The sequence below is a fragment of the Cryptomeria japonica genome, chromosome 3, assembly GCF_030272615.1.
Source record: "Cryptomeria japonica chromosome 3, Sugi_1.0, whole genome shotgun sequence".
Classification (NCBI taxonomy): Eukaryota; Viridiplantae; Streptophyta; class Pinopsida; order Cupressales; family Cupressaceae; genus Cryptomeria; species Cryptomeria japonica.
The window spans coordinates 910,990,991-911,003,578 of NC_081407.1; the positions used below are offsets into that span (position 1 = coordinate 910,990,991).

The 12,588-nt window shown below is 37.0% G+C and overlaps 1 protein-coding gene across 2 annotated transcripts in view; it reads right to left on the reverse strand.

Moving 5' to 3' along the window:
• The window catches only part of LOC131067009 (short-chain dehydrogenase TIC 32, chloroplastic), a 65,625-nt gene extending 58,320 nt beyond the window's left edge, over positions 1-7,305 (reverse strand). Inside the window, exon 1 of one of the 2 annotated variants that reach the window (XM_058001922.2) lies at positions 6,729-7,295. In XM_058001922.2, the coding sequence (XP_057857905.2) occupies positions 6,729-6,911 (183 nt within the window). In that variant the 5' untranslated portion in view covers positions 6,912-7,295. Of the gene's footprint in view, positions 1-6,728 lie in introns of both variants that reach the window. The other variant, XM_058001923.2, reaches the window with a different exon arrangement.
• Between the last annotated feature and the right edge of the window lie 5,283 nt (positions 7,306-12,588).

The window sequence follows — 12,588 nt, forward strand, 5'->3', positions numbered from 1 at the left end:
AGCCTACGAGACTCCAATGATAGGCCAACTCCTCCGTCTCTGATGTCCACTCTAGAAAGGGGACATGACAGTTGTGTACTTGACTATGTGAAATCAGTCTTGATCTTTAAAAAGATATTCCTTCAGTTAGGGGTGCACTTAAATACACGAAAAACTGATTTTGTACTTCTCACTTTGCTAGTTCCGGAATATAGTTTGATCTTGAAATTCAAAACAGCGTCCAGCCATGTCAGCTATGCATCTAATAGTACAAATCTTACTTTTGAAAAACCAAACATATTCTCCATTATAAGGTTTGCATTTCATAGTGCAATTCCATTCTTTGAAAGCATATCTTTGTCTACCTCATACAGGTGGGCCCCTTATAATGGGAATTGTGAATTTTACAAAGTGAACTTCATTCTTCTTTACTTAGGTGCCCTTATGCATATAAATCTGATCTTGAAACTGAAAATGACATTTTTTCTTTATTGGGTGGTCACCTATTAATGCAATTTTGATCTTGAAATTTTAACCCTGTTTTGTCTTGTGCGATGTCCACCTGACAACTAAACGTAGTACTAGATATTGGAAGTGGATTATCTGTCATAAGTTAATTTGAGCTTCAATCCAAGAATTGGTTTTGTAAGAAACATATGAAACAAAGTTGCAAGAATATGAGGAATCATAGAAAACCAAACCATTTTACAGAGATTGCAGCCTCCAAAAAAACAATTTGGACTTAAAACAGAAAGGTTGTCCATGTTTTTTATTACAAAAACTTTGTGCGTATCTTAAAATTTATCCATCTAAATAGTGAACATCACTTATCAACACATAACTACAACATTAAAATGCTTTTGTAGAATTGATTCTTGATCACAATGCCACATCAGAAAGACTTTGTGTGGACACATTGTACACCAATTGCTAGTAGCACAAAGGTTAAATGCAATTGGTGTCTGGGTGACATCAATGGTAGAATTTATCGTTTCAAATGGCATTTGGCAAAAGAAACAAGAAATAACACCACTATTTGCACATAGTGCCCTGCAGATGTCACATGTCAAGCAAAACAATCTCTTGATGGGATTGCTAAGAGTAAGGCCAAAAAGCAAGAACTAGGGTTGAAATAGGTTCTAGTTTTGCAGATGTTAGGAGGAATCGTTTGGGTGAGGAGGATGGTGAACAAGGGGGCTTCAAGGGATCTAGGTCAGCACCTTCTTCTACAACACGTGGACCAAACACAAGTGAAGGAACCATAAATGATTTCTTCCAACCTCGTACTATACCAAGATCACAAACCACTTTGGAGAGTACAGGATGAAGGAAAAATGTCCATGAACAAGTAAATAAGGCAATTGCAAATTTTCAGTACTCCTCTAGCTTGCCATTCCATGCTGCCAAATCTCCATATTGGCAAGGTATGGCAGATGCTATTACAGCTACAGGTCCTGGGTTTCAAAGCCCCATCTCATGAGAGATTGATAGTTGGTATTCTCAAAGAGGCAGTACAAGATGTGCAAGATATTGTTAAAGAGAATCAATTAGAGTGGGCTACTGGTGGTTGCAACATTATGTCAAATCAATGGACAAATAGAAGGAACCGAACCCTTATTAACTTCCTTGTCTCTTGTGATATTGGCACTATTTTTTCAAAATTTGTGGATGCATCAAATATAATCAAATTTGCAACTGCATTGTTTGAGATGTATGACTTGGTAGTCATGGATGTAGGGCCACAAAATGTGGTTCAATTTATCACAAACAATGCTGCTAGTTGTGTTGTTACTAGGAAATTCCTAATAGACAAATACCCCTCTATGTTTTTTACCCCATATGCAGCACATTGCCTTGATCTAACCCTAGAGGACATTGGAAAAATTGAATGGGTTAAGGAGGCATTCTAGAAGGCTCACATGGTTATCAAATTTATCTATAATCACACAAGGGTTTTGTCTATAATGCACTCTTTCACAAGGGGCAAGGAGCTAGTTCAACCAGGGGTGACAAGATTTGCAACACATTCGCTTGCACTACAAACTATACTTGAACAAAAAATTAATTTGAAGCGAATGTTTATTTCAGTCGAGTGGATGGAGTTTGTCTTCACAAATCAAACAAATGGCATAGCAGTGGCAAAGTACCTGTATTCTACCAGTTTTGGGGATGCAGTTGAACAAATTGTAGAATTTTTAGATCCTCTAGTAAAAGTCTTGAGACTAGTGGATGGGGAAAAATCCCCCATGGGATATTTGTATGGGGCCATAGATTGGGCCAAAGAGGTGATGAGGAGTGGGATGGAAAATAACATGGATAGGTATATATTGTCGTGGGACATAATTGATAGGAGATGGGATGGATAGATGCACTCTCATCTCCATGCTATAGGATACTTTCTCAATCCATCGTTGTTCTACAAGACTGCATTTAGACACATTGATGCTGAAATCACACAAGGCTTCTTCAAGTGCATGGACAAAATGTTTCCAAGCCGGGATCAATTTAATGAAACTATGTCAGAGTTGCAAATGTACAAGTAGGCAAGGGGTTTTCTCTCTTCTAGGGGTGCCCTGGAAGGCAAAAAGACCTTCCAACCAAGTAGACTATGAACTTTAGAGAGTCTCTTTATTTTGTCAACACGGTCATTAAATTTGTTAAGATTTTTAAGATATTCTTATATATCATCTCCATATAATGCTTTTTTCAGCTCAATGGTGGGATTGTTTTGGTCACTAATGCAAAAATCTTAGGTGGATGACAATATGCATTTTGACCCAACTATGCAACTCATCCGCTTGTGAGCACAATTGGAGTGTTTTTTAACACATACATTGTAATGCCCCCTATTTATAGGCTGTCAATTCCCCCAAAGGGAAACATACATTACTACCAACCATGTTACAATAATTACGAATTAATAATTAGTGTTTCTCATAGTACAGTTAGGCATTGTCCTTATTCAAGCCTAATCTTAATCCCATTCTAATTTCTAATCCTAGATGGGAGACTTGCTTGTCTAGGGCAGATGATACCATCTCCCTAATGCAGCCTAGATTACCAAAACCTCAATCGATTCACCCTTGGGGCCCGTAGCCTAGATTTCAAGATCATGAGTTCTTTCACCCTTGGGGCTCATCTATCATGAGATGGTTTTACTCTGCCTCTCCCTAACAACATCACACCACTCCTCGAGAAAAAGGAATTAGAACTGGTTAAGAGCTTGGGACTGTAAATATGTCAATATCTTGTTGTACTATGAATGTATATGAAATTAAGTATGAGTATCATACATATTGCAATCTATATTAATATTACTATTGAATTCTGCATAAGAACATTATCAGGCTTCATTAATTAAGCATACATATTAAGAACATCCCCATGCATACCACCAAGAACAAGATGTTATTGTCTGTAACTTAATAACAGTTTTGATCTGATCTGATCCATGGTGATGTTACTGGATGCTTTTGATTCCTTTCCTTTATATCTCTCAATGTGAGGGAGAGGTCACACCTCTTCATCATGTATGCCCTTTGGCAAGAGACACAGTTTCACCATTAGCACCCTTTGAAAGGGTGCAACTCTTCATTATTTCTGCCCCTTGAAAGGGACACAATCATATCTGCACTTCTGATTCCCAAATTATCCCCCCTTCAAATGAGTTCTCCTCTCCCTTTTATACCTCATATTTGGGGGAGTCACAACTTATCATTTCATGCCTTTTGACCATTCATTAACTTTAATCAATTTTTTTATTATATTCTTTTATATTTTGATGAATTTTTTGTTTTATTCTTTTGTATTATAATTTTATTATTATTATTTATTATTAAATTATATTTCAAAGTGGAGACATTACATACATTCCAAGAAACACAATCGCCTAGCACAATAATGGATGAATGACTTGGTGTTTGTTCACAACCCCCACTTGAAGCTAAAGAAAGCTCAAGGTAAGAATTTCAATATACTTGCAATTGGTTGAAATTGTATTCATTGTGTTTTTCACTTGTAAGGCAAAGACTAATTTCTACATGGGTAAAAACAGGAATTATTGAGGAAGACGAGTCAGTTGACCTCAACGAGATTGATCCAAAGTCTGAGTGGATTTTTGCTAATGATGATTATTTTCTTGGGCCTGATGATTTTAATATCATCACACAGGCCAGCTTGGATCCTCATATTATTGAACAAGTTAGAATAGGCTCTCACCATGATCTTCATCATCAAGGTCTCCTACCCTCTAGCATGTCATTGGATACATTTGATTTTTTGGAAGTTTGTTCTTAGTTTATAGGTTGACTTTGTACAAAGTCACAAACTATATTGTAATTGGCAATTTGACAACTGTCACCATCTAGCTATTATTTATGTTGTTGTGGCATATTTTGTGCAATGTAATCAATGATATGAATATAAACAATGAAAAATCTATTTTCTACAAATCATGTGTTAAAGTCTCTATTTGATTTGCTTACAATATCTCTATGCTATGAAAATGTCCTTAAATATATGAAAAAAGTAGTTTTTGACTATTTTTATGCAATTTTTTACGGTTTTTGTAAACCCAATTTTTTCCCCATTTTTTCAAAAAATCTTATGCTTTTGTTTTGACAAGGTACTTAGTGCAAAGGGTCAAAGAGTCGAGGTTCGAGAGATCTATAGGATCATGAAAGGGTACTTGGGTAAGGGAAAAACCAATGCTCTAATAGGATTAAAGGAAAAGTGAAATTGGACAGAAATGCATACTGGGAAGGGGAACCCCAAAACTCTTACAACTTGCAAAAAAATTAGTAAAATGAACATAGCTGCCCACTTAGAACTTCTAGAACCCAACATGCACATGGGGGGTGAAAAGGGAGAACACATGCAAATTTTGACCAAAAGAGGCATGAGAAACAGGGGTTAGGATTTTGGTCCACAAACACAAATTTCTTGAAAAAGGGGACATGACATACTCCAAGGAGAGAGTAGGAGAACTCTTTCCTCATTTGATGTCTCGTTAAGCTTTTTTGGGACCAAAAGCCTTCTTAAGAAGGGAGTTGTGATCCAAAAGGATCTAGAAAGTATATGTAGGAAGAAAACGGGAACAAAAACAAAATTTAGATGTATAGATAGGTATTTGACAATGCTGCAGAACTATACTAAGCACATACTGTACTGTGGCTGTGTCAAAGTCTAGATGATACTGCAGGTGAATAGGTTTCCAAAACTCTACCACAATTGCAGTAGCCTCCACAACTATACTAATGTTCAAAGTCAAGATACAAACTATACAGGCATAGTTTCAATATCCAATTACTAGTGATCTTCGTGCAAGGCCAAAGAAAACTCATCCATGCATTGAAAAATATATAAATAAGACTTGTATGAGAACATACGAATCATTAGTGTTTGGAGAATTGATAATTATTGTATATTTATGTTTATTGTAGGAGAAATCAGACGTAGAAGGCAAGATTCTCCACTTGTTGTATATCTCTTTGCCATTTAATAAAAATGGATAGTCAAAGCATATTGCCACTACTAAATTGACTCATTTTTCCTCCACATTGAGGTTTTTCCAAGAGTATATCATGAATTTTTTAATATTATTTTTAATTTTACATGATAATCTTTTCTCTAAAAATCCTGCCCTTTCCTTTGCAAGCAAACAGAAAGTAGTTGATTTATTGATTATTCGGGTTTATTGTAGGAGAATCAAACATAGAAAGCAATATTGTCCACTTGTATATCTCTTTGCTCTTAATAAAAAAGAGTAGTCAAAGTACATTGTCACTACCAGAGTGACTCGTTTTTCCTCCAAATTAAGGGATTTTAGGAGCGCATTGTGAATTTTCTTTAATATTATTTTAATTTTTGCACATTAATCTTTTCTCTAGAATACCTGTGCTTTCCTTTGCAAGCAAAGAGAAAGTAGTTTATAGAGCAATTAGGAAGACTAATACTGAGGCATAGGGAGTAAGACTTTAGCCTACTCGGCTTCACACAACTTCAAAAAGATGCATGCAAAATCATTTTTACGAAGAACTGACTACTCTGAAAATATAATGATCTATCGAATTACTAGGAAAAGAAAAACTCTGCATTGTAATGCAGGGCATTAAAAACAATCAAAAGATACATGAACAATCCATCATCTCTAAGAATAATGATCTGACAAGGACAGCAAGTCTAGATTATGGTTGTTTCCCATGAGTCATTTGTAGAATAAATTGAGTTGATTCTTTTTTCAAATTTTATTATTATTTTCATTAAAAATTTATTTTATAAGGGTACCAATGCATAATTCATAAGCAAATAGAAAGTTGTTTATAGAGCAATTAGGAAGACTAATACTGAGGCATCGGCAGCACGACTTGAGCCTACTCGGCTTCCCACAACTTCAAAAAGAAGCATGCAAAATCATTGTTACGAAGAACTAACTACTCTGAAAATATAATGACCTATCGAATTACAAGGAAAAGAAAAACTCTGCATTGTAATGCCCTAAAACTCTGCATTGTAATGCAGGGCATTAAAAACAATCAAAAGTTACATGAACAATCCATCATCTCTGAGAATAATGATCTCACAAGGACAGCAAGTCTGAATTATAGTTGTTTCTCCTGAGACATTTGTAGAACAAATTGAATTGGCTCTTTTACCAAACTTTATTATTATTTTCATCAAATTTTTATTTTGTACCCTTATAAAATGCATAATTCATAAGCATGGAGGAGATGAAATTAAAGAATATGTACCCCTGTTACGATACAGACTGGTTTGTAATCTGACTGAGGTAGAACATGCGGGTAAGAGCGGAGGGTCCCGAACAGGCGCTTGTAAAAGAGTTTGAAATAGGAGTACAAGAGGGCCGTCGTCCACAGCAGTCCCATTCGAAGAATATTTCCTGGCCATAGTAAATTCTTCGTTTTTCGGTCCATTGCAGATGGGAAAAATCCTCTTACAGTAGATTATCTTCTCAAATCCAACGGGTGGATTTATTAGACTGGCAAAAGAATTTATGCATATTTAAAACCACGGCGGCTCATGGGACATGGCATTTCCGAATCCTCTTACACTTAATTATCTTCTCAAATCCCACGGGTCAGTTTATCAGACTGGATGCAAAATAATTTATGCATACTTAAAACCACGGCGTCGCATGGGAATCGATAGCAAATTCTTAAAACACTGCATTTCATAGGACACAGATAGCAGGTTCTTAAACCACGGCGTCTCATTGGAAACATGTAGCCACTTCTTAAACCACGGCATCTTATAGAACACACAAAGCAAAATTTTAAAATGTTTGGCTATTTATTATCCATGAAAATGTCTCTTGCCCGCGCCCAATTTAATGCAGATCTTCTGTGGGCTAGGAGCCAATCATTATCTTGCATTTTTTAGCATATTTGTGTTACTATTTTTTGTTTTTTAATTATTACTGCATATTGTCTTTAAAAAATAATTTTGTATTTTTTTTTTGGTATTAGCATGGAGAGATAAGGAGACCTGACTTGGAGAGATAAGGTGGTGGCCCAAGCTTCGCGGGTGGAGAGATAAGGTGTTACCGCGATCGATGGAGTGATAAGGGGTCTTGGTTCATGGGTAACAATTTGGAGATGGTCATTGTTGGAGAGATAAGGAGGAGATGGTTGTTGATAATAGAACTTATGTTAGTTCCAACCGGTGCTGAGAGGGGAGGAGTGAATCGGCACTTTATCAATTTTTCACAATTAAAACTTTTAACTCAAATCTGTATTTACTTAATATTCATCAATATACTTAATTACTACAGAAGAATATGCATGCATGAAAAGATATACAGTGACACCAAGATTTATCTCGTGGAAACTCAAATGGGAGAAAACCACGATGTGAGTAGGAACTCACAAAATTTGTACTCTTCTGGAGTACACCTGGTGAGGAGCCATCCATGTTAGGAAATTACAAAGACATTGTTAGGTGTCACCGAGTTAAAGGATTTTATTTAAGGTCTGTCAATGCCTTTACCCTGTTAAAGGAAACCTGATTAAAGGACTTAAGAACATCAATTAAAATGTCACCCAGTTAAGGGATTTTACAAAGAAACCTATTAAAGTCCACCCGGTTAAGGGATCTAAGTTGCAACGGTTAGAAAGCAACAAAAGGATGATCTATTGAATTAGCTACTAATAGTTTGATCAGATCACAATGAGAACTATACTCTATCCATACCGGTTGTGTCTGCTCTGCACAACACCAATTTTCTGCTTATATCTTCGACTCTGCACTCTGTCGGTCCTCTGACCTTTGACTCTACACTCTGTTGGTCCTCTGTCCCTCAGCTCTGCACTTTGTTGGTCCTATGTCCCTCGGCTCTGCACTCTGTCGATCTACCTCATACACTCTCTACTCTGCTAAATCTTTTTAGCGCTTCCTCTCACTCTACTCTTCACTTTGGATCGCCTTCTACGGGATCTACTTTTTACAAATTTTACGATCAAGAATTTTTGAATGAACTCAAAAATACTTTATACATTTTTTGTCGTCACCTTCAGGTGTTTCCTCAATCAAAGCAATCACAAATTTCGAAAGATTTCAAATTCGAAATCTCCCACTCTTTCTCTGCATGCCCTTCAACAATTCTGCCAACTGTTCAACTAATTTTGCCACTGCATCCCCCAAAAATAGTGACTTCTGGGTCGAGTTCAGTCATTTAAGTGTGAATCAAAAAATCCGCAAGTAATCATGGCTTGACTGCATGATAACTGAAGTTGACTTCACCAACTTTTAGTTTGGCGTAGACAAAATCTCACCAACTCACCTTTTGCCACCGCAACTGAATAACCGATCACCACTCTGAGATTTATGGTGATCACCTATCTTCCTTCTGCCTTACCGGTGTACCGGTATACCACCGCGTTCTATATTATCGGTTCATCCTTTGATTGTTGGTTTGTTGTGCTAGCATCAAGTCTCTTTCCATGTTTGTCAATGAGGTTCTGGTTTGCATACAACCTCAAGTCTTCTTGCCTGAGTCACCTTTTGTGACATCATCATCATCAGAATGACCGATCTTCTTGAGTGACAGACTGGTTGGCATAGTCTATCTTCCCTTGAGCTGATTGAACTTTGGTCATATGTTTCTAATGTTGTTTCCATGTGTTTGCAAGTCATCACCTTTGCTACTGAGATACACCACTCCACCGATACCACTTCATCGGTCAGTGTTAGACATCAATGACAAATCTTAGCTCAAATACCAGTTCTCTGGATTGACTGGTTTTGTCAATGCCAACAATCTCCCCCTTTGGCATTGATGGCAACACTTCAAAATCTATCTTATCAATTACATGTACTTTCTTCATTTCTTTCTTTATTTTCGTACCAGTCATTACTTTTGCTCTAAGTAATGAATATCTCCCCCTAACATTGGTAATACTTTGTTTCAGTAACTTCAGCTCAATCACTACTTACCAATGTTGAAACACTATAATCATATTTCATCCTTTGACAACAATGCCAAAGATTCATTTTAGTACACTTACAAGACTGCTCCCCCTAACCGGAGTAGTTCACACTTATCAATCTAGTCTTGGAAAATAAATTTTTAAGAAATCATACGAGATTGATATAGAGCCCTTTTTACTTACTTTACTGCAGGTAGGGGCATCACCCCCAACTTACCTCTGAGATATTCAAAGGTATCCTTTTGTAGTGGCTTGGTGAATATATCAGCCACTTGCTCTTTTGTTGGTATATACTCCAACATCACTTCTTTTTCTTGAACTTGTTCCCTTAGATAGTGATATTTGATAGCTATATGCTTTGTCTTGGAATGCATCACCGAATTCTTGAATATGTCGATGGCACTGGTGTTGTCACAATGAATCACTACCGGTCCAGTCACCTTTTCTTGGATACCTTCCAATAATTGTTTGATCCAAACTATCTGTGTGCAGTTGATTGCAGCAGCTACATACTCAACCTCAACTGTGGATTGAGATATGCAATTTTGTTTCTTGCTTGTCCAAGATACAATCCTATCTCCAAGAAAGAATGCACCTCCACTAGTACTCTTTTTGTCATCAATGTTCCCTGCCCAATCTGAATTAGTGAAGACACTCGAGTTGAAGTCTCCCTTATGTGGATACCAGAGACCATACTCATCAATCCCCTTGAGGTATCTAAATATTCTCTTTACTGCAACCATGTGAGTCTCTTTCAGATTTGCAGAAAATCTGGCAACCAAGCCAACAACTTGTGCTATGTCTGGTCTACTGTGTACTGCATACTGCAACTTACCAATCATGGACCAGTAAAGTATCTCATTCGGTTCACGAGCCTCATCATATTTAGAGAGCTTGCAACCTATAACCATTGGAGTTCCAACAGGTTTGCAATCTTCCATTCCAAAAGTTTTCAAAATTTCCCTTGTGTACTTGGTCTGACTAATAAAAATGCCATTCTTTAGTTGTGAGACTTGCAGGCCAATAAAAAAATTTATCTCGCCAATCATGGACATCTCAAATTCTTGCTTCATTTGTTCTGCAAAACCTCTACTCATCTCATCATCTCATCCAGAGATGATGTCATCTACAAAGATCTCAGCAATTAGATTTTTTCTTTCATCTCCAGTCTTCAGATACGGGTTACTATTATCACTGGTTCTTTTGAACCCTATGCTTAGTAGATATGAGTGCAACCTCTCCTACCAAGCTCTTGGTGCTTGTTTTAGCCCATATAGAGCCTTTTGCAACCTGCATACCATATTTCTTCCATCTTCAGATGCAAACCCTTATGGTTGCTCTATGTATACTTCTTCCTCTAACACGCCATTTAAGAATGTCAATTTGACATCCATTTGGTAAATTTTAAAAAAATTGTAAGCAGCATAGGCCAGCAAAATTTTGACCCCTTCCAGCCTGGCCATCGATGTGAAGGTTTCTCCATAGTCCAAACCTTCTTCCTGAGCATAGCCCTTGCAGACTAATTTTGCTTTGTTTCTTATCACTTTACCGGTTTCATCCATTTTGTTTCTAAACACCCATTTAGTGCCTATCACTTTTTTGTTTTTCGATCTGGGCACTAGAGTCCACGTTTCATTTTTCTCAATCTGCTCTAGTTCTTCTTCCATGGCTTTGATCCATTCATCATCTTTTAGAGCCTCCTTTGTTGTTTTGGGCTCATTTATGGAGAGCATATAGGCATTCTCTCTTGCTCTTCTTCTGGTTAGTACTACTGCATCTTTGTCACCAATGATATTTTCAGCAGAGTGATTGTTTTTGACATACTTCGCTAATACCGGTTCATTTCTTGGAGCTTCTTCTACCGGTTGTGCAGGTTCTACTTCACAAGCTTCTTCATTTTCCACTTCAACAGGATCCTCTTCAGCAGGTTCCACCGATACAATGTACTCAAACCCTTTATAATCCTCTGGTTCACTCTTGCTATCATGTTCATTTTTCTCAAAGTACTCATCTATTATGACATTTGCACTCTCCACAATCTTACCGGTCCTTTTGTTCAAACATCAGTATGCCTTACTCTTTGTGGAGTAACCTAAGAAGGTTCCTTCATCACTCTTGGGATCAAATTTTCCAGAGTATTCATCCCTCTTGATATAGCACATGCTTCCAAATACTTTGAAATAACAAACATTAGGTGAGTATCCACACCATAATTCATAGGGAGTTTTATTTGTCCCTTTCTTTATCTGTATCTGGTTCAAGGTATATACAGCAGTGCTCGCTGCTTCTCTCCAAAAAATATGTGGAATATCCTTTTGTATCATCAGAGTCCTTGCACAATCAATAAGAGTTTTGTTTCTTCTTTCGACAACCCCATTATGCTGAGGTGTTCTAGGTGCAGACATTTGTCTCATAATCCCCTATTCTTCACAATAATTCATGAACTCTTGAGAGGTGAACTCTCCTCCTCTATCTAATCTCAGACATTTCAGATTCTTACTGGTTCCTCTCTACTCAAGCCTTAAAGACTTTAAACATGTGAAAGGCTTCAGATTTTTCCTTCAAGAATACAACCCACATCATTCTTAAGAAGTCATCCACAATCAACATAAAATACCGGTCTCCATAGAAACTCTTGGTTCTCATAGGACCGCACAGGTCTATATGAACTAAGTCCAACACATTTTTAGATGAAAAAGATTTGTTGTTAAAACTAGACCCGGTCAACTTTCCTAGTTGACACTCTTTACACATAGCATTTTCAGGTTTCACTATTTTAGGCATACCTCTAATAGACTTCGTCTTACTGACTTTTGCTATGCTATCAAAGTTAACATGACATAGTCTTTTGTGCCATAGCCAACTGTCTTCTACCTTTTCCATTAGACAACTATTATAGTGGCGTCTAGGTGAAACAAATTGCCTCTAGATTGTTTACCGGTAGCAATCAGACTTCCTGATTTGTCATTTATTTTACATATTCCTTCATTGAATTCTAACCGGTAACCCTTATTGTTAAGTTGTGCAACACTTAACAGACTATATTTTAGCCCTTCTACCCATTAGACATCTTCACAATTTGTTTTATCATTTAGGGCTATAGATCCCTTACCTTTTACTACACAAGGAGCATCATTTCTTAATCTCACAGTTCCTCCATTGCAAT